Source organism: Amblyomma maculatum, chromosome 2, assembly GCF_055883805.1.
Source record: "Amblyomma maculatum isolate TAMU_Amacu chromosome 2, ASM5588380v1, whole genome shotgun sequence".
Classification (NCBI taxonomy): domain Eukaryota; kingdom Metazoa; phylum Arthropoda; class Arachnida; order Ixodida; family Ixodidae; genus Amblyomma; species Amblyomma maculatum.
The window spans coordinates 104,486,988-104,512,944 of NC_139345.1; the positions used below are offsets into that span (position 1 = coordinate 104,486,988).

Sequence of the window (25,957 nt, forward strand, 5' to 3'; positions counted from 1 at the left end):
TTGATTGATTGATTGATTGATTGATTGATTGATTGATTGATTGATTGATTGATTGATTGATTGATTGATTGATTCTTTCGCGACGATGAAGTGTAGCCTGACACACGCTCACAAGCTGCATCTTTGGCAAGAGTTCGTGCTGGCGTTGAACAATCTTGTTCCCCCTGTAAATCTCAGACGTTAACTTGGTTATGTACTTGCTTGTTCCTCCCTTCTTTCATGCAGTAAGCAAATTATTGCGACACAGTTTTTAGCCTGTTCCTCCTTATCTGACCTCGATGGCATTTCAAATATGTAAGGCTTCCATTCTCCCAATTTCTCTACCACGTCGGAGTAAAGATAAAAACTAGTTGAGAACGAATGGCTTTACACTTGAGGAAGTACAGGTATTCTTTTCTCTACTCTTCGGTGTTTTAGAAGTCTTTTTGTGCGTATGATATACAGTGTGTCCCAGCTAATGTAACCAAGATTTCAAAACATACGGTGAGCTCTACTCTAAGGAAACCAACTGAGAGCTCTTCAGAGTCGCCTGGCCTAGTATTGGGTATTTTTTCCCGATAATGAATAATTAGAAAAGACTAATTCACCAACTTTTTAATTACTGGCTCGAAGAAGAAAGTGTCATGCAAATGTCGTAGATCTTCTCAAAAAAGGGCTAGCTGCGTTGTTTCCGTCAAGCTAGCGTTTACGTAAAGTATATTCCACTGGACGAAAATGATACCTCATATAGTAAATATCCTCCTCGTGACAGCAGGGCCACATCAAAGTGTCGAGGCTTGCCCCAGATGACAAAGTCAGCTTTTCTAGGCAGCACTCTCTCTTATGAAGCTTTGTGTGCGCACCACCAGTCGTGTGATTTGGGATACCAGCTGTTCACGTGACAGCTAGATTTCTTTGACGGCCACAAAATAAAGCTACGCAAATCACAGCTTGGTGGAAACAACGAGACTTTTTTCGTGGCGATCAACAATTTTTGCATCGACATCTTCTCACTTTCTTCCTCAAGCCAATGAATAAAAAGTTAGCTATCTATAGCCTGTACTAATTAGTCAACTAACGAAAATACTGCAGATTGGGTTAGGCGGCTCTGAAGAGTTCTCAGTTAGTTTCAGTAGGATAGGGATCACGGTATTTTTTTTAAACCTTGGTTACATTTAATTGGGATACCCTGTATATTAACGAGTATCACCCCTTGAATTGCTTCATTTTGTGCGTTCTCTCAGTGGCTAGTGTGGTTAACCGACAGCGGTTGGCTTATCAACCTACTAACCGTAATCGTCCAACGAAATGGCATTTAGTAAATGGCGAATATCCAGCTGAGTCCTTACCACAAGATGACCAGTATGGCGATGCTGAGTGCCGAGTTGGTGAGGACCAAGCCCCGCCAGCTCTGGATGAGGTCGGCGTACCATGGATAGGAAGACGCCATTATCGTCCAGCTGAAGGCCCACACGAAACCGATGAGAGTGCGCCGCTCCGGAATGGTGAACTCGATCACTGCGAGGATAGTACCGAAGTCACTGCACACAACTGACTCTGAAGGTGCATGCTGAACTTAACTTGGATAGCCTGTTGGTGCGCCACCTGATGGCAGAACACCACCAAACTCTTCCCGATAAACGGGGTGATCTATAACAACAAAGATCAAAATTTTTCTGAGCTCGGCATTTTCCTTATTATTAGTAATATTGGTATAGTACTTGAAGTTGTAATAGAAGTCATAGAACTTGTAGTCGTATAGTTGGCATTCAGCTGTATCAGCAATCGCAGTACCAGCAATAGTGGGCTGTATAGGCACAGCGGTAAACAGCAGTTTGCGACTTCACATCAGTCTTCGCCACCTTATGGCCTCTGCGAGAAACCTGCGATATATGGGTGTCTAATAGCGCTTTGTGAAATGGCATCTCTGACCCATCGTAATGCCGCCAAGTGAGGGTAAGGAAATATGTTCCGTTTTGACTGCCTTCTCGCTGGGAAGTCAGCATAGTTTGTCGTTTCCCCAGGTAAGCAAATGATGTGCCCCGGAATATGTTAAGGACAAAAAAACAAAAAACAAAAAAAATCCGCTAACGAAAAACAAGTGACCGCGACTACGGTTATTTGTTGGAACCATTTCACTCAGGATGACCTCTTCCTTCTCGGCAATCGTCAGCTTACCCTAATCACTAATTTATGTCTCATGATGATGTCTTCACGCGGTTTCGTGTTTTAGACGCGCTGTCATTAATAACCGAATTTCACCTACAGCTCACAGTGGTAGCACCTCCCGCTGTTTTTATGGTGTTGCAATTGATGAATGCCCTCGAAAACTAAACTATAGACCATGCGGCTACCTTTCAGTGCGCCAGAGCGGCTGACACTCCCTCGCCCAGTTTGGCCGTATGCCGAAGAATGGAGAACAAGCAGACGATCAACTGGTTATAGACAAGAAAGCGTAGACAGCACATCACAAAGTTATATTTGTAGGGTTTATCTTTGCCTTGTTTTCTCGTCCATTCCCCCTTCCCTCCTCCCCACTCTCCAATCTCTGCTGCTTATTGCCCTTTAAATACTCGCTTGTTTGGAACCTACAGAAGGAAGTTGCAAAAGTACCTGTACCTGATGTCCCTATACTGTCTGCTCTACTCAAGCTCACTGCGATCACACAGTATGCAATAGTCGGTCACGGAAGTCCAACACAGGTTACCAATTCATCTGGATTGCAGGGTAGCCCGTGCAGATCAGCACCAACATAAAACAACTTTTGCGCAAGTGCCCCTCGATAAACAGTCGTTTTGCTGCACCATACATTGCACTGGCTGTTGTAAGAAAAAAAAAAGCTTTATGAAGCCTGCTTGCTGCACTGAATTATGTGTGCTTCAATATGACGCCGCGACTTAACCCTCCGCAGAAGGCTTTAAGATTCTGGTATTCAGGTGTCAAAAAGTGTTTTCGGAAATACAGATGTACACAGAGCGCAGCTAGTTCATCATTTCTCATGCCATGATTTCATTCTCAAAGGAGGCAACTATAGCCGGCTGCTGAAAAATGCAAAAGTTTACCACTCAAGTTGTTGAGAAAAGACTAAATCGAACAGGTGGAGTCAGTTAGATGGAAACTTCGTAACGACTTGCATGTATTACTGAATGAATGTTACACACAAGCTTTCGCACCTTTCAAAAAACCGGTAATGTATATGCACTGCCATCCCAGCACGCTGGCCTGTCCGAATACTCATTTTATGTTGAGAGCTATATCTCGTGCGGCTCACGCTGAGAGCCGGCCGCCTCTACGCACGGAGCTACAGGGAGATGATTTCGGTATTATGGTTAGCCAGTCCGAGCGAGCATAAGTGGCTGGCCGCTATCATTCTCTTTCCTTCAGCAAAGCACTGAGGATTCCACGCCACAACCTTGAAATCAAAGCACAACAATAAGTGAAATTGCCGCTGCAGACCTATATCGGACGGCCATCTTTTTTATGTTGTGGAGCGTTGCCAGGCACCTAATTTTTCCGGAATTGCGGATAGCAGTCACCTTTGTAGTGCAGCCAATTCATACGTCATTATATATAGTTCCTCAACGCAGCGCTGATATAACTAGTAATACACCCAACAACGCATCTTACGTGCTCCTGTTCACTGACTTGCACTGAAGAGCATAGCCTCCAAACACATCCGACATCTCCCAATCTCCAGTCGTTTCCGCTTCCCAGCAAGCAAACAATTCGATGTGCATGTTGTGCGTCTCGTATAAACTGTTTCATCATGCACGTGTATGCATATAAACAGCAGATACCTTGCGCACATATAGCGCTTCCGTCAGCCTTACGCAAATGGGGATTAAACTCAAGTTGGATGCCAGTCCCGCTCGATGTACAGAATCCTAAGACGGGCGGGAATCCGATCTTTAACAGCGTGCAGCCCCAATCCAACTGTTGCCTAAGATCGGCGTGTTCTCTGGCTTTGTTTACAAGCCTGCGACGAAGATTGTCTAGTGCGCTCGTGCTCTCAGCTCCTGCAGTCCAAACGCGTAATCCGAGTCCGGTTCTGTATAGATTAGCCCTCACGCGGATCCGATGATTTAAGATGTCGATGCAAGCGATGGCCTGCCCGCTGGAACGCGCCGTGACATCGAGTTCATTATGAGATCTTCGTGTACATGAGCCACCGTGTGTCATAGTTTGTTCGAGTGTGTTATCTGCGAATGTTTCGCCTCGACGTTTGATGAAAGGGGCCGCCGCCGTCAGCGAAGTGATAGCATCTAGGGGCCTTATACATCAGAGTAACCAAGGAGCGCGCGAGGCTGCCGAAGCCGCCTCGTGATGAATGGTTTAATGGGCTCTAAGCGACTTTACTCCAAGAGACAACTAACATTTGTCTTTACTCCGCCCTAACGGTGATTCTGTGTCATTCGTTTTCAATTGAATTCAGTCCAGGGAAGAGTGGCAGGGAGAGGGGAGGTTGCGTTGAGGTGCTGTGCGCATTTGACTCTTCTCTGCACAACAACGCTGTGGAAGATATGTGACCGTTCGGTGATTGCTCCCATATGATTTCTGCAATATAGATATATGCGGAGACGGTCAAGAAGGCATGTGCTAAGAGTGAGTGTCTGCCTGCATTTTCTGGGGTAAGCGTCTCTTTGCTTAAAGGTCCACTGTATATCATAGACTAACGAGTGAAGAGCTTTAAAGTCCTAGGGGGATTTCAGCGGTTGTTTTGTATCACTGGAAGCTACGTAAAAGGCGATCCTGAAGAGCTTTTTTGGGTTGGACTGCAAGCGGGTGTCGACGCCGTTTGGTGCGTGCGCTAATCGCGGTACAGACGAAGTGACCTGTTCGCATTCAGACATGCATGCTCTGTCAGACGTCTCAGTGTTGAACATGACATCGCCAGTTTGATTTCTGGCCATGGCGACAGTATGTAGGATATAGATGTGGGCAAAAATACAAACACGCCCATGCGCCGAGATTACAGGGGTCGAGAAAGAACCTGTCCTGTCGATGTCGTCATTCACCCAGAGTATAGCACTTTGCAAGAGGCCGCTCTTAGCCCAGGGCAGTGTATTTGGCGCAGCTTCCCTGCTTCACTCGCCCCGCCCTCATTTGCTCTTCGCGACGACAGCAACTAAATCTTGAGAAAATTCGTTTTGCTCTCTTATCTGCAGGAAGACTCGGCATCTGGATTCACAAGCCACTTGCCAGCAATCGCAGAGCTTCCGATAGCGAGCATGGCCCCATTAGCATCACAGCGAACTCTGGAAAAATGTTGGACATACGTGCTCATAAGAGGCAATTTGATAACAAACTCATCTGCTTTACTGCAAGCTGAACATTCGAACACGTCGTCACGGAATACGAAACAAAGCGTTTGTTGGGAATGAACAAAGCATTATCTCTATTATTCCATCGCTTGCTTCACTGAGTTACGCAAAGATTCAAAGCACTGACTGTGTGTGTGTGTGTGTGTGTGTGTGTGTGTGTGTGTGTGTGTGTGTGTGTGTGTGTGTGTGTGTGTGTGTGTGTGTGTGTGTGTGTGTGTGTGTGTGTGTGTGTGTGTGTGTGTGTGTGTGTGTGTGTGTGTGTGTGTGTGTGTGTGTGTGTGTGTGTGTGTGTGTGTGTGTGTGTGTGTGTGTGTGTGTGTGTGTGTGTGTGTGTGTGTGTGTGTGTGTGTGTGTGTGTGTGTGTGTGTGTGTGTGTGTGTGTGTGTGTGTGTGTGTGTGTGTGTGTGTGTGTGTGTGTGTGTGTGTGTGTGTGTGTGTGTGTGTGTGTGTGTGTGTGTGTGTGTGTGTGTGTGTGTGTGTGTGTGTGTGTGTGTGTGTGTGTGTGTGTGTGTGTGTGTGTGTGTGTGTGTGTGTGTGTGTGTGTGTGTGTGTGTGTGTGTGTGTGTGTGTGTGTGTGTGTGTGTGTGTGTGTGTGTGTGTGTGTGTGTGTGTGTGTGTGTGTGTGTGTGTGTGTGTGTGTGTGTGTGTGTGTGTGTGTGTGTGTGTGTGTGTGTGTGTGTGTGTGTGTGTGTGTGTGTGTGTGTGTGTGTGTGTGTGTGTGTGTGTGTGTGTGTGTGTGTGTGTGTGTGTGTGTGTGTGTGTGTGTGTGTGTGTGTGTGTGTGTGTGTGTGTGTGTGTGTGTGTGTGTGTGTGTGTGTGTGTGTGTGTGTATGTGTGTGTGTGTGTGTGTGTGTGTGCGTGCGTGCGTGCGTGCGCGCGCGCGATGTCAGTGCACGTTAAAGAACCCTAGGTGGTCGAAATTTCTGGCGCCCTCCACTACAGCGTCTCTCATAGCCTGAGTCGCTTTGGGACGTTAAACCCCACAAACAACAACAACAACAACAATATATATATATATATATATATATATATATATATATATATATATATATATATATATATATATATATATATATATATATATATATATATATATATATGCAACCTACGCTGCAGAAATAACTGTTCGGCATGGTGTTGTGACGCTGGGACTAAGTCGACCCGGCCTTCACTTGGTAGCGTGCAGAGACACCGGGTTCATGAAGGATTGAATCTTCAAAGTTGGTAAAATATATACAAGCAGGTTTAATGGCACTTTGAGAAAACTTATTTACATGAAAAGGAAGGGTATATCAGCAAAATGGCAAGCGTTAAGAGTTCATAGCGAGAAGTGTCTGGATGAGCCGTTTACCCAGGGCTCAAAGCGTCCTTTCGTGCTCTGCTACGTCCTTAAAACCCCCTATGTCCAGCCCCTCTCTGAAGATGCTGACCAACCAGTTCCAGGGCACGCCCCTCAGATATCGGCATCCAATCGAACACATCACTGCACTGATGGTTTGATGCACTGACTGGTCCGGTATTGTTTCGTTGGGCGTGGTCACTTGTTGGCGGGTACAGCTTGGGAACGGCGAGGAGGTACATTTCTATTATTCAGCAAAGATCCGATATGGTGGTTCCGGCAAGTGGATTTCCTTCTCAGAAACCCAAGTGCACGTGCGCGCCACATACTGCTCCCAGCATTGTCCCTTTTCGACAATTGCAAATCTTCCCTGCATTCCCGGGAATTCCTCTAATGGCCGTATTCGTCATGCTTCTTTCTAGTCCTGTAGGTCAGCGGACGTGTCACTCTGTCTTCTCCTTTGGACAATAGGCATTCCTCACTTGACAATAGCGCTTCTCGACGGGAAGGGTGAACAATTGAACAAAAGAACTTCCGGATGTTTCCCACAGGGCGACATTTCTTTGTATTTTTCTTGATGTTCCCTTGACAGGGCCAATTTGGCATTTGCAGGGTCTCGACAAAGCAAAACAGGCTCACACAAAAGGATTCATGGAAACAGGCTCACTTAGAGCCCTTGCATCAACAGCACATATCCACAGCACATATCCATGCCCACAGGCGAACAATAGAGCGCGCAAGTGCGGACCATGCACGGTCATAACACATGGTAGTCAGTATCACTGAGCATCATCTGTTTTCTGGCGAGATTATCTTCCGGCGAAACAAACAAACAAAACGCTCTCTGTCAATTGTGTTTAATGCAGACTGCGCATTTTCTCACGCATACTCAGACAAACAAAGGCAATCGGTTAATGAAAATGGAATATCTGGCATTCTGACACTGCATCGGAATGGTGCCAGCTCCCATGCGCGCCTCATCGTGCCATTCACTGTACGCGCCGTCATTAAGCGCATTATCGGCGCGCATCGCCGGCAGTGTTTATCCCCTGGCGTCCCGCCAACGCGCGTGCGTGGGCGCGGTTCAGGCGCACAGGCCCTACCCTTGTGGCCCGTCGTCACGTAGGCGGAAACACGCGCGGAGAATAGGTAATGCTCCAAGAGCGTTGCGTCGACTGGATGGTGCGCCATGCGACCGCTGCGAGAAATTCTGGGAATGCCGCAGACAACACCCCTTCCGCGGGGGCGACGGTCCGCTACGAGGGGCGAGGAAGCGGGCACATGCACGTACCATATGGCGTAGTGAGCGTTAGGAGGCAATGGTTCGCTAGTTCTGGTCTCGGCATCAACTATGGCCTTGGACAGCAGCGTGGCTCACGTAATTATGAGCTTGGCCGTAACTCGTCCTGTGAATCAGCCTATCTTTCAGGAACGTGGTGAGCTGACGGTGCGTCGTTCTTGGCACTTTACTCGTTCTGCTGTGTCTCGAAGGAGCTTCCCAGAAAGGAAACTCTTGGCACAACGTGTCCATTAGGTGTCTAGTTATATGTCGCAATAAAACACAAGTAAAGAAGGGGGACTATAGTCGGTGCTTGATGGTGGAGTGGAGATATCGAGCATAAATAATACAGAGAACGTAGATAATATGTACAGGGATGACAGGAAGCAAGTCGTTCCTCTGCCGTTCCTGTGCATTCATTGTGTTTTCTGTATCAGTTTGCGATGCCTCAACCAAGAAAACGCAAGCAATGATGAACGTCATCCTGCAGCTCGTCCCGTTGTTTCGTCAAGTTGATGTAAATTGTACACTTTGTCAATGTGGTTGCTTCTGACGGTGGCTTGATTAATGATCCCCAGGAAAGCTACACAAAAAAAAACGCAATAACACATTTTACTGTAATCTTGAGGTGGGGTCAAACTCACATTTCTCACACGAATTTCACCCAGAGAAGCCAGGTACCTGGCCCAGACGAAAGCCTTTACCGATTGGGAAACCACTGAATGTCCCAGGGAACAGGAATCGAATCCCTTACTTCCAGTTGTTATCTGTGTTGCCTATTTTCACCGGATTCTACGTCACCCAATCTGGTTCTCCTTATATAGTGAAGTATCTTCCTAGCACAGTGGTGCCAGCCGTCACTCGAATTACCCTTTTTCACCAGCAGGAAGCCGTGTAACAACGATCAGGTGTATGTGCCCTGCTTCTTGGTAAATTGGCAAAAATAGCGTGCTGTCGAACACCAATAAGCACATTTGACATCCTACTAAGCAATAGTCCATTCTTCTTGCCTCTTATTCATTGATATAGAAATGTAGAGTATACCGTTACCTTGGCCCCACGATGTCAAAGGGTTTCTTCAAGTGAACATAAGATGCAGCATGGCTTGCTTGTGAGCCTTCTGCCCTAGAAGGCCTTGCTTTTCTCATTGTCCGTTGTACAGAAAACAGTATATTTAGAAACGTTGCTTCCCCGAGGAAGTGGCATTGCTTTGGCTGAGTCACGTTCGCATGGGCACCCGTCAGGTATAGACTCTCGGCAGATAAGGATAACATTGCACGGGCAAACGCTATTCCTCGCTGACGCGGGGCACGCCAGACTGATTTCTATGATACGAATATAGGGAAAACTTTGTTTTATTCTATTTTTTTTTTCGTTGCTCTGTTTAGTGCTGAACAATCTCCGCGATGCATGACAGCACCTTTAGGAAGCTGCACTGTTTTTGAGGACGGCTACGCTGAATGTTCGGCGATGCTTTATTGAATAGAGACAGTCGATCGATCTGCCAGGAAATGTAGCAGGACATGCGCAGATCAGCCACCAGAAACAATCACAAACAACTTTGTTCTGGGCATAAAACATTGCTCTAGCGCTGGTGAGAAAGGAAATTGTTCGACGAGAGCTCCTAAGGGGAGGTTTCGAGGCCCACTCACTTCGTGGGGTCCTGTTCAGAGTACTGTTTTACATCGAAAGTAGCGCTAGTGTACTATAACCATCCTGGAAATCGAATGTCTAATGGACATGAAGGCTCTAGCCCTGACGAGGAGCCTCCGCTCTCCAGCAGAACCACCCGAAAGTGACCTCCCCATCACCCTTTATATCTAGGGGAACAGGAGCTACTGACCTACGCATCGCAGAATCGCATGCCGACTCAACTTCGCCCTCCAGAACCGCCAATCACCTACCTCCCTCAAGGACGGTAGGCGTCCCGCAAGGCCTCCCCCTGCTAGAACTGCACACATCAGCGGAACACGGCGAAATCTAATTGAAAGACGCCGTGGCCCGTGGGAAAGACCAGCTATCCTCCTGAATCACCTGATAAGCCCCTCCCCCCCCCCCCCCCCGCCTTCTCAAGCCGGTGTGCTACTGACAGCTCCTAACCCCTCCCCCCCTCCCCCCGTTCCCGCTCCCCGCCACTACTACCTTCAAGAAATATTTTTTCACCTCTGCTGTGATGTAGGCGAAGTGTAGTAGAAAGCCATCAATCATCACTGCTGACCCCAACTTCAGAATTGTCGCGTATTTTTTTATATTGCATTCATTCACAAGCGGCCTACTCCAAACACAAAAACCAAAGTTCAAGCATTCCACGATACGACGCAGCTTAAGTCAGCTAGCATTCAACGGATTTAATGCCGCCCGCTGTTGCAGGCTAAGCAGCGAAATTCTCCTGGAGTCATAAGCAATGAGACATGAATGAGGTTTCGTTAGAGAATGTGGCATTCCAATGCGAGCACGCATCAATCTTTTAATGTCTCATTCTCCAACTGGCGCACATACGCACTGTAGAGCAGCTTCGTCCATATGGCCTTGAAAAAAATTTTAATGCATGAATTGGCTACGGCAGGACTTATAATTGCTGTCCATGTATATAAGAGGAAGCTTTAGAATGTCCGAGAATGTAACAAATGCAGAATACAGTAAGAATAAATATTAGTTTCTTTGTTTCTTTAATTAAAATTTTCTACAACCATCCCGACACATTCAGAAAAAGAGATTTTTCGTAAACTCTCAGACGTTACTCAGTCGGAATTGTTTCTTATAAATTATTTTCTGAAAATTGTATTGCGCAATTGCTATTCACTGCATGAACCTTCAAAACTCGAGTTGTTGGCATTACCTACAGTATTTTTTTTTTCGACGTTCTTAGTCAGGATTTTCTTTTTTTCCTGAGTATCCAAATAAAGCACACGTTTAAAGTAAATATATATCCACCCCAACCACATTAACTCTCTGTCAGGAGCTTCGCACTCGGTATCGTAGCAATTAACATTAGCCCTTCTTTACACTAGCGCTACCTTCATCTCCGAGTACACGGTGCCTTTCAAAGACAACGTGTTTTGACTCATAGCAATAACCAACCAGTTTACAATTGTTTCCACGCGTAAACTGTCCCAGACAGCCTTCTAAGCTTTAAGAAACGGCTACCTGTAATGCTACAGCCTCTAGCCATTGTGATTTCGTTTGCAGCCGTTGACGGCAGTCAACGCTCTGGGGGATTAGGGGACTCAGCAAGCGGGTCGCTACACCCTCGCCTGACGCCATGATTGGCCAGCATGAGTGAAAAAATGTAAAAAGCACTAGACTGACACTGGATGAATTTTTCATTGCCCTACCACCCTACATTGCTTGCTGGCAGAAGATGCATGCAAGAGTTCTTGCCTCTACTTGGGCGCGCATGAAGTGAATTGCACCCTCTAGCTATAAGGTAAACAGGTGCGGGAGTATGGCAATAGAAGAGAGATCCCTTCCAGGAGAAAGATTCGGTGAGTTTTCAAGGAAACCTCCTGCCACAAGCGTCACTAACGTTCCTAACTCTTATTACCGCTGCATAGACTAAACAAAGAAAAATGAGCAAAAAAAGCAGAGCAGGAGAAAAAAAAAAGATAGTAAAGAAGAAGGGGGGGGGGGGGGATTCTTTGGTCGTATACGCACGTGCTATGTGTCTTGAATGACGTGCGATCTCGCGGAGGGAGGGTGCGCAGAAAAAGAAAATTAAGAAGCGAAAAAGAGCTCGTCTCCCGAGGAGCAATCATCACGCCGAATGCCAATGCAAATCTCGCTGCGTATATCGAAACGCGGCGGAATGCGTTGCGTCAATACGGCGCCTCCTTCGGCGCGTCGGCAATGGACGCCTCTGTCTGTGTACGTGCTCTGTTAGCACTCCCTGTCTTCCTCGTTCCGTCATGAAGTGGTCGGACGAGGTCGCGTTTGGAAACGTAACGCAATCGCCGCACTGTCTGTCCGCATGAAAGAACTCGATCCCTGTCTTTTCTTTGTTTTTTATTAGGCTGACATTTTCTTTTTCTTTTCTGTTGCATTCTTTATCTTCTTTCAGCCTGTACGGCCACGTTTGCAGTACCGCTATTTGCAGGCTCAGCGCATTCGCTTCCTCTCCGCGTACAGCGAGCATGGTTGCGCCAGCCATTCTGGCGCGACTTATTCTATTCTGTGTGAGCGGACCCTCGCCTAGACCGGCAAGGCAGTTGGCCACCCGCACATACCTAGATGCCTCTGAGGGATCAGGGAAAGAAGCGTACGAGAAAGAATTGGGGTTGGAGTACGACAGGAAAATAAGTACCGCTTGCGAGCCTGACTGGATTACCGGCGCACCTTGGCGCAGATTTTTGCAGGTTTAATGCAGCATAGGCGGTCTATTAATCGGCTGCTTTTGCAGTGACTGACAGAGTAGGCTTATTTGCAAGGACGGTGGTATGCGAGAAGCAGAAGAACCGCGTTGTCGCTTGAAAAGGTATTTCACTTACTGTTTGTATCGTAAGAAACGACTCACTGCCTCACATTCAAGGTTGTTATCTGCGGAATGCGCGTCGTAAGGTGTAGGCCACGCATCGGAGTAGGAATATTTCAGACACTTTCCTCTAATGGAATGTCCGTGTTTCGACACAGTGCGACGACGTTTTATCTAACGCATATTTTCTGCAACCGTTTTATGTATTTACTTTTTTTTTTTGTTTTTAGTTGACAAGAATTTGACATTGGCTATACCGCTAAGAAGCCGACGTAGAGTGAAGAACGCTGGAATGTGGAAATGCCAGTTCAGCGGCATGTCCTGCCGTTATGTGTAAATGTCGTAGAATTAGTGGTGTAATTATTTTGCTGTAACGTGTATTATACCTGCTTTAAAATGCGGCGAACGACGAAGTGGTTAGATAACTTGTGTACATGTACGCGAGGCACTTTGCAAGTTTGAATAAAAGGCAACAATAGCACGCACTTAGTCCCATGTTTGCTATTCAGAGCTCGTTTTCACACGTATAGAGCCAAAAAGATTAGCTTATAAACTGCCTAGTGGGGCTCATGCAGCATTTGTAGAAGTCCTACCCTAAGAAAGCAGGATATAGAAGCATTCTTACTTTCGGAAGATTTACAACACTGGAAAGGCATTCCGAGCACATAGTGTCGCTCAGAAGCAATCCCCTTGGGTACCAAATTTTTGAAAAGGGTGTACATTCCCGCCACCTATGATGCAAGTAAGATGTGGTGGCGCTACAGTCTCCGGTTGGCCAACTTGGTGTACAAACTATAGCTACGACTCATAGGTATACATGAAAGCAAACGATTTGAAAGAAACGAAGGACATGTAGTGCGAAGAGAGGATAACCGATGGTCGCTTAGGGTAACAAACTGGATTCCAAGGGAAGGAAAGCGTTGCAGGGGGCGGCAGAAAGCTTTATGATACTATTCTTTCGTGAACAAAAGCCGAGTATATCCTAGAATTGAACGTAAGAGTGTGAAATGCCATTTCATAGGTAATGTACAATTTAAAACAGCGCGTGATCTCTTTCTTATTCTTATATAGTGAAATAGCTGCAATAATAAGATTGGGATAGAGCGGATTTGTCCTCTACTTTCAGATCATGAATGGCAGATTACTGGCACCCTCCAAGAGGAAAACGCAGCATATGCATTTTACCGGCATTAACCTATCAGGGAGAAACGTTGATTCAAATGAAAATGGTTATTTGGAATCATGTGGGAGATGTCTTTGCCGGCAATGGGTTTAGACAAGATGGTAATGATGATGATGATGATGATGATGGTGGTGGTGGTGGTGGTGGTGATGGTGGTGGTGGTGATGATGATGATGATGATGATACGTATGCGTGGGAGTTACCGACCTCTAGAGGTACAAGTAGGGAGCTCAGTGCGCGGCCTATATAGAGGCTCATGAGCGCAAAACCGCCAAAACTGTGCTAAATATTTTAACGCGACAGCATTAAATGCCCCATTCTCTAGGAAATTCGTCGTCGGCGTTGTCGGCGTTATTAGCGCGAAATCACTGAATGGCTGTGGCAGGTGTTGGCTGGCAGCTGACGCGATTCGTCGTCGGGTTGTATACGTCTTCACGTGACCGCGGGACACGGCAGATTTGGCAGCAGCTGCCAACTAGCATTTTTTTTTTGTTTGTTTGTTTTTTTTTAATTCAGATGGGTGAGTGACGAGAATCGAAACTCCAGGACCATTGCATTCCTTATCGGACATGCTCCCCCAATAGGCTACGCAGGCACGTTTATGTGGCTTGGGTAAGCGCGGCTTTACGCCTTAACTTGTAACTTGAAAGTGATGCTAAAGAATGTACGCGTGAGATAACAGAGGCACAAATGCATGCACGCAAACGAGAATCCGCGAGAAGAACCGCAGACGGGAGCGGCGTTGTATCCTTCAAGGCAGAGTTGGAGTAATGGTAGGGGTAACGCTAATGGTAGGGGTAACATTAAGAGATACGGGAAGCGGGCAGATTGGGTCAGAGAAATAACTCAAGTTACTGACATTCTAGTGGAAATCAAGAAGAAGATATGGGCATAGGTAGGACATGTATATGCGAAGAGAGGATAACCGATGGTCGCTTAGGGTAACAAACTGGATTCCAAGGGAAGGAAAGCGTTGCAGGGGGCGGCAGAAAGTTAGGTGGGCGGATGAGATTAAGAAGTTCGCAGGGGTCAAGTGGATGCAGCTAGCACAGAACCGGGTTAATTGGAGAAATATGGGGGAGGCCTTCGCCCTGCAGTGGGTATAGTCAGGCTGATGATAATGATGATGATGATGATGGTGGTGGTGGTGGTGGTGGTGGTTGTGGTGGTGGTGGCGGAGTAATCCACCCCCCCCCCTTTTTTTCCCTCCCCTTTTTTTAACGCTGGCTCTATAAAGACCACGATAATATGTACTGAGAAGCCGGACATCCCGAATAGGTGCTCCTATGGCAGTGCTGTCATCGGCACCTGCACCAACGACAAGGTGGATGAGGTTTGCCATTCGAGCTCGGGGTCTCTGGGTTAGGTAGGTAGGAATAATAATGAAATGCCGGCTAACGTTGTTTTAATGCGTCGTGACGTTGGCCAAGCGTCAGCCGGGGGTTATGCCCTACTCTGCATTACCCCATTTCGACCCGCTTTTGGTGGGTCGTGAGGCTTCTGCTTTTCGAGCGCACACCGGGCCAGCTGGACGGCCCACAGTTGACTGTCTTTGTCTGTTTTTGCACAACACTTTGAAGTTCGGGCGGGTATATCCTGGAAGTAGCTTCGGTCGGGGAACCTGGTACAGTCCCACATGACGTCAAATTTGGTCCGCCGGACCCGCTTCACATACACTGCACACACCCCTCGTGCAGATGTCTGGGTGAAGGACGTGTAGCATTGCCGGGCGAGGAGTGACCCGGTCTGTATTTGCCTTAGGATGACGGCCTCCTCCCGACTAAGTGCCGGGTGAGGAGGCGGCATTGTCCGTCGAGCTAGGCGGTAACACTTAATAACTTCCTCGTAACAGGTTAAAGGAACAGCCTCTTACACGGCAGCATGGCTCTGACACGCCAGCAACTCGGTGGCAGGCACCGCTGACTCGCCTGCCAGGTATCGAGGGGGCCTTCAACAAACGGAGCTGGCCTAACAGAGCCAGACGACCACAGGCCATCTTTCATAACCAGCCTGGACGTCCACAGCCCATCTGCAAAGCATTCCTCTAAATCGCGCAATCTTTTCGCGTAGTCCGATATGATGCCGCATGCATCAGACTTCCTCATAAATACTGCCGTTCGAACTAGACACCTTAGATAGGTTTACATTCGCACTCGCCAAGTACTCGTCCACAGTTACCGAACAGCAACCTTCTTCGGTATACTTTGTGAGACCAGAATAATGTTTCGGGCAGTTTTCTTTATATGTGTTTCTAAATCTTTCAATAGGTCGCGCTTCCGCACATTACCTGTCGCGCGGGGTCACTTCCACGCGCACGTTTTTTTTTTTTTTTTTTTTTTGTTGTTGTTGTTTTGTTTTTTTTGTTTTTTTTTTTAATCGTGCTGTTTAAAAGGTCCATCACCTCAAAAATGACGTTTCATGCTTCCAGGATGCATTCGGCCTTCTTGTGTTTTTTTTTTTTTAAGAAACGAAGCCCTCGCAATTAAAATAAAATGGTTTTTGCATATATTTCTATGCCCGTAACGAAAGCTTTTACACTAGCCGCCTCTGGCACCCGCGAGCACCCACTAAGTTTGTAGACGCGAGGTGCTGCTCTAAGAAACTTATTCTGGCTCCTTTAAGTGAGCTTTGTTATATATGTAATAATAAAGAAAGCTATATAACTTATGAAGCCAGAGAATCGAGTCATGCGCTCAATTTTTATCAGCGCGACTCCAAAAAACGCAACACTTCAGCACTACATTCGTCAAAAACGTCGAAACGTTTTCATCAGGAAACTGTAGGTCCGGGAAAAAAATAAAGCGTATGTGCAAATTTAACGGCATGCGAGTGTTTCGAGCGCATAACTCGTCTAAATTCGCTTCGATATCTGTCATTATGTGATATTCGTTATCTGTCGATCTGATGCAACCACGTAAGAAATTAACACACGTTGTAATTCTAGCTGGTAATTTCGCTAATTTTACGCATTCCATAATGCGTGATTTACGAAGTTTTTGCCATTATTCTGGTTACTCGCCCCGCCGGGGTGGCGCAGCGGTTAAGGCGCTCGACTACTGTGCCCAAGGACGCGGGATCGAATCCTGGCCTCGGCGGCTGCGTTTCGATGGAGGCGAAACGGAGTGGCGTCCGTGTGCTGTGCGATGTCAGTGCACGTTAAAGAACCCCAGGTGGTCGAAATTTCCGGAGTCCTCTACAATGGCGTCTCTCATAGCCTTAGTCGCTTTGGGACGTTAAACCCCACAAACCAACCTATTCTGGTTACTCCGATTAGTAGCTTATGAGCCATTAAACTAAACTCAACTAAACTCAACTCGACAAAACTTCGAATATGAAGTTTAACTATTTTTTATTTAGATTTGGGGTAACCATCCATAGCTGACATCGCAACTGTGCTTTCGTCGTTTACTGAAACCACTCTTTATTTTACTAAATTCTTCAAATGTCAACCGCTTCATAAAACTGACTGTAGTGGTTGCTCAATATGAACATATTTACCGTGTCTGTACATTTAAGCCGTAAGGAATCCGGCCTGAAGCTTCCTCTTAAGTGTGCTGCTGCCGAACTGTTTCATTCGCCAGCTTGAGCCAGCAATCTATATCTATAAGATCGCTACCACATATCTCTTTTCTTCGAGGGAAGGTGAAGTGGTTGAAAGCTTTCTGGATCAAGGTCAACCGAGTGACGCGTTCACTTTCTCTTAGGAAGTTCGCGCTATAGCATTCCAAATTAGCACGCTCCCTATGTCGGGGTTCATGTAGATCAGCACAGTAAAAAAGGCATCATTGCAAACTTTCACTTTTTTTGCAATGTCAGAGCAAGCAAGCTTATTTTTTTATTTGTTGCCTCAAAGGGCATTACATGAGGGGCATTTAATAATACCTGATATGGGGCATTAATAATACATTTTCTACTTGAAGGTTATATAGCTTGTATTGTTACAGCCGCGAACTTACTGTCTCTTAAAAAAGCCCGATTATAAGTCACACATTTTGTGTCCCCTTAGACTGAAGTTTTTTCTTTTTCTTTTTAACTATTTATCATGGCTCTCTAGCTCATGCACCGAAGCGACCGTGGAGTACATCGAAGGAGGGTCACCCACCGAGCACAAAGATGGTGGAACAGACACTCTCGGCTCCCATGCCGGCGATGAGTCTGGCGACGGCCAGACCCCAGTGGTGTGCTATGAAGAGAGGCATCAGGTTGGAGAGAGCGCTCACTGCAGACAGGCAGCCGATGGCCACGCGCCGACCGAACCTGCGCACATCAGAGGCAGCATGCAAGATGTACGCCGTGTTTGTTTTCAACATTCCTTTAACATACCAGGTGCGTTTCTAGCTAGTTTTCGTGTCCATACTCCTTGTAAGGCATACCATCTATCAATGTCATGTAATTCCACGGGCTCCTGAAGACTACAAAAATGTTCAGTGAGGCGTGCGCTAAAAAAAAAATATATTAAAATTAACATCTACATAAACCTATAGTGTTGAGGGGCTTAACTGGTATGACATATATAGAAAGCAAGTCAGCAGTGAACGAAACCAAGACAGCACATGGGAGTGTTCTATTCTTTATTTCTGGTGTTGCTTGTCAAATGCTGTTCATATGTAACTATATTAACGCGATAGCGTTAGCGACCCCGTTTACCGAAAATCCGGATAAGCCTTCCAGTACTCTTGTATGCCGAGTTTATATTTATTTCTTTATCTATATGTGATTTATTTATTTATTTATTTATTTATTTATTTATTTATTTATTTATTTATTTATTTATTTATTTATTTATTTATTTATTTATTTATTTATTTATTTATTTATTTATTTATTTATTCCGGTAAGGTGCCTTTCTGAACAGCAGGTGAGGAGTGGGGATAAAACAGCAGAAAGAACATTATAAATTATTTAAATAATTGTAATCACAATGACGAGCAATGGTTTATATGGACTGAAGTGCTTTTTCGATGGTGTATTTCAATAATGTGAAAAGTAGATGGTTCATGACTGTTGGCACTTCAGTCGGAAGGCCATTCCAGTCGCGGGCAGCCAATAAATGGAATTATTGTCCGTACCTTTACAGGTATATATCTCTTAGTATTTTCACATTATCTTTCCTCGATTCGTTTCTTTTTCTCTATAAGTGTGCAACTAGCATCCACCTCGCTTATGATACTGATGTGCAAGACTAACAGTAAGTACATCAGCTTTTTTTTTTTTTTTTTAATGAGAAATTGTTTAATGGATGTCATCTGGGAGAACATTTAGGGGAATCAGTAGTTTCTTGTGGCCGCCGAAGGGGACGACGAAGAATGCCATTAGCAGCAAGACCTAGCAGTTAGGCGCCGTGGTTCAACATAGCATCAGCGTTTTTGTATAACTGCATAGATACTTTAGGGAGACATCGGGACCATGCAGGGACATAGCTCGTCGAATGCAAAAACTCAATGATAACCCCAAAGGATATATCAAGCCACAGCTTCTCGCTGAATTAACTGCGTCAAGCCATACCTTGACCGGGCTTTCTCGTTTTATTCGTTTTATTTCTTTCTTTTACAGAACGTAACGCATTACATGCATATACAAAGGTCTATCGATACTCTAGATTAACAGGTGAAAATTCTCAACGTACTTAATATGGAGAACAAAAAAAAATATTAAGTTAGCTCCTCGTCCCGGCGCCATTACCTGTCTCCACCTAAGAAGTTTATCAGCTTATTTTACAACCATAGCTGTATATGAAAAGTTCACCGGGTGTCGTTCACCGTTACTAGATCAGATGACCTGACCAAAACAACTGATGGGCGATAGCCTGGAGCGTGCTTTTACTCATCGTCTTCTCGGGTACGATGAAGTGGGGATGGACTTCGACTTGAAGGACTGCGCTGAAGCGAGACCTCCGTTAGGAGCCTTGTTTCATTGCCAGAGACTTTTCTGCCAATGAGTCTTCTCTGGATGGCGCGGTAAGCTAGTTTGAAGATTTTGAGTTACAGGCCCGTTAAGCACAAAAAAGGTGCCGAAGAAGACGAGAGGCCGTGGTGCGTGGGTATGGAACCTTGGACAATAGTCGGCGCCGACATGACGCGAAGGTGAACGCCCGAGGAGCAGAAGCTACCAAACGCAGCAGAAAAATGAACTTTGGTAGGGCTGAATTTTCTAATCAAGAACAATGATTATGCACACGTCAGCGATAGCTGTGCACGTAACCAAACATTTTCATTTTTCGATCTTTCAAGCAATGAGCTAAATATTGTTATTAATTACCGATAAACGTCGTCATAGTGAAGTTTAGTCAAGAAACCAACTGCCTCTGATAATCGTGCCATTTTTCATGATTCGTTAGGCATTTCATTCGCTTTTAGTTTTTATTGCTTTCGATGACACATCTTTGCACTGCTATTCAGCACTCTTACGAAAACGGAATTTATGCATGCACCTGAAAGTGAAATTCTTCCACATATTACCACAATTCTGCGCATTGGATCATTCTGTTTATTTCCTAAACTTCGATGCCGCCTAGGACTCTCATCACACCCATTCTTGTATGTCCAAGCATCCAGCTGTAAGCATAACGATGTTATCGTGTGACCCGGATTCAGATAGCGGAATTGTTTTATGCTCCGTCTCTATAATCACCGCCTAGAAAGAGCCTGTTTACTCACCTGTCTGCGAGAAATCCCGATGTCACGTATCCCGTCATCGAGCCAATCCAGAAAGTCGTGTGCAGCACATACTGCTTCCAGCTGTCCCCGCAGACCCAGTCGTACTGCGTGCGGATCAGCCATTTCCTTTTAAAACTGGTGACGACTCTGTTAAAATTCTAACAACGAACTTCTACTTTCTATGAACATTTGGTAATAGAGCGTTGCTAGTGCTACTTCTTTGCGTGTACTCCTGCCAATAAAGAGTTAATAGAAACTCTTGAAGCATTTTGACATATCAGGACAGATGAACGTGCAAGCATTTTACATTCGTCAGCGTGCTAGAGCCCGTAGAAACACCTTCACGCTTCGGGAGATTTTAAAGCGATGAGGTTAACATGTACAGGTACACATTATCGTACTCTAGCTACTTATGCGCTGCTCTCACTGAAAAGAGAGCTTTTATAAGCGAGAAAAGTACAAAATATGAAATATCTAATATCTAATCTGCAATGCGTCGACACAGTTATCGCTGATCCCCGAAGCCCCGCTCACTTCAAAATGCGGATCGTAGGCTTCGTTTCAATGTGGACGTTAGGTGCCTGACTCATGTGTTGGGAGAAATTGTGAGTGCAAATTTTTCAACAATGAATGTCTCTGTTGCTCCTGTATAAATTTGAACATATTCGGACAAGTGCAGGTAAATGCATGCAGAGCTCCTTATGGCATACACATGGGAGAACTCAGCAGTCAGCGTAACCAAGGCTAGCAAAGAGGAATTTTTTTCTCATTTTGAAATAACACTGAAAAAAAACTTAATTCAACGTGTACTGTTAGACTATTACGTTCTAAATACTAATGAGCAGTTTTCATAAAAATATCCACATAATCGACTTTTATCAAGCTTGAAAATTGAATAAAGTTTCCCTCAGGGTCTTTTATTTTTATCGGGCTGAAGTTTTATACTTGATCTCTTCACGTACTTCGGCTGGGTAGATTTCATAAAAGCGATGAATATGAAAAGGCATGTATTGCGAATAGCTAGCGAGGTAAAATCCGGTTCAGTTTAAGTGTGCCCCATTCTTATGGTTTTATTTCTTACAAGGCGCATACTGAATTTTCAACATTTGTTATTTGAACGTATGCGCACACATGCTTGTACACTACCACTTTCTACACACTCTAACTGCAATTTCACATTAAGGGCTGCTCAAATTAATCCTTGTCATATTAATTGGCAAGTTTAATATCCCTAAGCATACATTTTGGATTCCAAGGGAAGGAAAACGTAGCAGGGGGCGCAGAAAGTTAGGTAGGCGGATGAAGTTAGGAAGTTCGCAGGGGTCAATTGAATGCAGCTAGCACAGGGCCGGGTTAATTGGAGGAATATGGGGAAGCCTTCGACCTGCAGTGGGTATAGTCCGGCTGATCATAATGGCACACTTTCACCTTGCTTATATCCAGCCCGCAAACAGGAAATTCTTATATAGTATCGCACGTTTTATTTGTATATCGTTATGGTTATACTCCTGATATATTTCATTCATCTGGCACTATTATGGCTTATTGCGATTTACCACCTGGAGGATGCTGCGTTTAAGTTTTGTTTTAGGCGTATTCATTTTACCCAGAAGCACAACTGAAATGATGCACACTTTCTCATCCACTGGATTTAAATCTTCGCGCAGCGAGCAGTAGTTGCATCTACCCTTTCTGGAACTTTTTTTTTTTTCAGTAATTCGCTACAGATGGCGCAGCACTAGGAACAACCAGGTTTCTAGTGTACCATGCATAAACAGCTCCCCGCTCCTTCAAGCGTCTATCGGCATGCAAAGGCAAGTATCGATGTAGTTTTACGGTTCGTTCAGACAGCAGACCAAAAATAATAACGGCAATAGGGTGTTTCGTCGAAATGTAAATGATGGCTCAATGAGTTAAGCTCAGAAAGATCAGATAGTTTAATTTTCTTCGTGTTTTATTTTTTATTCAACAGTATAAAGTGCATGCACTCGTGCCATCCATCTTACCTCTGTGGACATGGTCGCATAGAGGTCATCGTACTCGTAGTGCCACCCCTCCGGACAAAGTTCCGTAGTCGTCCCATTAACATCCACTGCACCGATTCCGAGTTCAAGGCGACACGTCTGTCTGGAGACGATCACGGAACCATTCCACGCGGAGTGACCGCCTTCTGAAAAGTTAGTGGCAACACTGGAGCTCACGGCGTCGCTTTCGGACGCGACGCTTGGACACCAGTAGTTCTCGGGCACAATGAGTATGAACACTTGGGCCATGTGGTTGAAAGAGAAGTGCGCCGTGGCAGTAGTGAGGAACACGAGTGCGAGCGTGGTCTGGAAGCGGCCGAAGCCGCCGCTCTTCATCAAAGCACCGTCGAAATCCATGGCGAGGTGTTTGCAGAGTTCTCGCTGCTTCAGCCTTTAGGCACTTCAAAAACTGGTACTTCTAAGCCTGCTGATGATGTGCAGCCCGAGAAATAATGTCCTTGCAAATCAAACTGACGGCAAATGAGTAAACAGGGCCGTGATCTGAAGACAGTGTCACAGTGTCTTGACCGCTAACGGTGATGGAACGTGGCTAACCATTCAAAGCGGCTCAGTGAACTATCTTTTTGGAACTCTTTTGGGAGGTTTCCGTTCGGCTGCAGTTCTCGAAGCCTAGTGAGTACTACCGTCGCTTTGTTAAAGTTTATGTGGTATGATGGATAGGGGGGCTTGCAAAAGAAAAATCAACGGGTTCAGCTATGTGTAGATTTCGAATGCCCTCTGTGGTTTCGGCACTCTGTTTGGTATGTATACGAAACAGCCGGTGTTTGGCGAACTATTGCGAACCCGCTTTTTTCATAGTATCTATAGTATTTCTCTCAAAAACGCGGACCTCGGGGGGCTATGTCCAGTGCTTAAATGAGTATGTGTACCTTACAGAATTAATCTCCTGCACTTGATATTACAGGTCCCCGATCAGGCTAAGTTCCAATCATGAGCCTGCAACAAATTTGCAAAATTTGTTATAACAACAGACAGAGCACGCGATAGTATACGGCCGATGAACTTGCAAATCGTGATCTGGTGACAACAAAATCTGACTATATATCTGTCAATCTGCCGCCACGCAGCGAAGGATCTCTTTCTAATTCCTAATTTTTCGGCGCTTGTGAAATCATTGCAGTAAGCTCACTGGTTTACCCAAGCGGTCGACTTGCGTAATAGCTACACTGCAAGCAACTTCCTACAACCAAAAAAAAATGGCAATAGGTTATGGGGCTCACAAATGATAAGCTCTATATCGTGACTAAAGCAACACGCAGCGGAACAAAAAATTATCTTAGCTGCAATCTGACGAGGGCTTACAGGATGTCGACTGTGATTCTCAATAAAGCACTCTTGCTTTCCCCTTCAAGGTTGTCAGGAGTTTACGATGCCTTTGTTTGCAAACCACTTCTAGCACAAACACACACAGATTGCACGCAGGCTCTATGCAGGCGCAGCTGTCTTGGAGGGGCCTATCGCGGTGGAAGGCTTAGCTTTAGAGAGAGTAGCAGCTGCCTCTGGTGCTCTGTCAACTCGGATTCAGCCGCTGCTTTCGGATAGTACTGCAGTACAGACGCCGAATCCACTCGTAGGATCATGTAGATCGTGGCGGGAACACACCGTAGGCGGTCGTCCAGAGAGCAGCTCCCGCACACCACCTCTTGGCGTATCTTCACAGCAGTCTCTGGACCCATTCGGCCGGGACACAGCGTCTCGGCGCGCAGTTCTTCCACCGCGAGGGAGGGGGAAGTTGTAAACGGGTCAGAAACAAAGAATAAACAAAACACCCGTGTCCCTTATCTGTGCGTCGGGTTGCACTTATAAAGGCTGTGGAGAAAGCTCGCGTTTGACACTGCTGTTACGTGAGGAACGGAAATGGCGAAGACACGCGACTGACCGGTTGGATTGTCCCCGCTGCTCCTCCGCAAAATAGCTTTCTTAAAAGAAAGGAAGAGAACGTTATCGAACTGCTGCCGCGGCAAGTGCTGGTTCGTATGTTAAGTGAAGTTCAGTTCAGTTCAGTTCAGTCGTTCAGTCGTGTCCGACTCTTCGTGACCCTATAGACCATGTCACGCCACGCTTTCCGGTCTCTCACTATCTTCCTAACATCACATAACTTCATCTGCATCGCCTCGAGGATGCCATCTAACCATCGCGTTCGCTGCCTACCCCTTCTCCGGTGACCCTCAATCTTTCCCAACATCAAATCTTTCTCCATCGACTCCTCTCTTCTAATCAGATGACCAAAGTAGCTGAGCTTTAACTTTAGAATTTGATCCTGCAATGAGCAGTCAGGGTTTATGGTCGACAATATCGACTGATTTGATCTTCTGGCCGTCCAAGGAACTCTCAAGAGTCTCCGCCAGCACCACAATTCAAACGCGTCAATTCTTCGACGGTCAGCCTTCTTCACAGTCCAACTCTCGCATCCATACATCACAACTGGAAAGACCATAGCACGAGTTATGCGGATCTTGGTTCACAGACTAATGCCTCTGCTCTTTACTAGGCGGCCAAGGCTAACCATGGCTCTCTTTCCCAGAAGCAGGCGTCTCCTAATTTCATGGCTGCAGACTCCTTCCGGGGTAATCTTGGAGCCCAAGAAGAGAAAATCTGTCACAGCTTCCACTTCTTGTCCCTTGATGCTCCAGGACTTGATAGGGCAAGACGCCATGATCTTTGTCTTTTTAATGTTCAGTTTAAGCCCAGTTAAGTGAAGTATGCGGGTCGAAATAGTTTTTAGAAGGGGTAACTAAGTACTGCTGGCTTCAGACCCGTATGACGAGCATCCACCATGGTGGGGGAGGAGGACGTAATGCAATTCACAGTTGGTAGGGATCTTTATAGTTGTTGCTGAAAACATTATTATTGTACATAAATTCAGAAAACAATCATCAGGTCCGACAGACGGGAGCCCTTCGGTCCGAGCGGCCTTTGCAATCCACTTACAGGGCCCCATTTGGACGACCGGGTCGGAGCCTTTCACTGCACCACATTTTTTTTTTATGTTGATATAATGTTTTGGCGGATGCAAAAACCTCCAAATATCGCGGGGGAGTTTGGCTATTTAAGCACAGAATTCGCATTTCCCCGTGTATACCTATAGATGTGGAAAAATATGCGGAAATGTTGCGGTGTGAAGTGTGTTTTCCTGCATGCATGCAAACGATGCCAAGCACGTTCTTTGGTTTTAATTAGAGGTTGGCTTTAATTATATAGTTTCTGAGCCAGGCGGTATGCTTCCGTAATTTCCTCATACGTGGTAAGTACATCCTTATGAATCTAACAACCATTTTCCCTATCTCCCGCTGCTCTATCAGCTAATCCTTGGGCGGTTCTTCGGGCGGAGTCGTCTGAGAGAGAAAAGCGGGAGGGTGCACAGGGTGACGCTCACTGTGGGAGTGGGGATAAAGTCTCGGACGATGCTGGCGCGTACCCCGATATGTAGTCCAGGGCGTATTTAGATGGATGGACGTGTGTGACCTTGGCGATGTTGGTGTGATCTAGAGAGTCGGTGGTCGAAAAAAATTGCGGAGCCCTGCCACTGCGTACGGACACATCGCAGTCTTTTGTTTCTTCCACTTTCACAGAGTATGCTTGAGGCCAGTTGGTTAGACATTAGCTATACGAAAAACGTAGTGCGTTGACAGGACAAGGAAGACAAGGGCAGAACAGAGCTCTGTCTTGCCATGTCCCCCTTCCCTT

General features: G+C 45.9%; 1 protein-coding gene across 1 annotated transcript in view; it reads right to left on the minus strand.

Moving 5' to 3' along the window:
* The window catches only part of LOC146199459 (solute carrier family 22 member 3-like), a 40,690-nt gene extending 16,753 nt beyond the window's left edge, over positions 1–23,937 (minus strand). The window contains exons 1-4 of the mRNA XM_084594943.1: positions 22,232–23,937; positions 20,226–20,329; positions 17,672–17,826; positions 1,329–1,497 (exon numbers count right to left, since the gene is read on the minus strand). Coding sequence (XP_084451069.1) covers positions 1,329–1,497; positions 17,672–17,826; positions 20,226–20,329; positions 22,232–22,606 — 803 coding nt within the window. The 5' untranslated portion in view covers positions 22,607–23,937. The remainder of the gene's footprint in view (positions 1–1,328; positions 1,498–17,671; positions 17,827–20,225; positions 20,330–22,231) is intronic.
* Between the last annotated feature and the right edge of the window lie 2,020 nt (positions 23,938–25,957).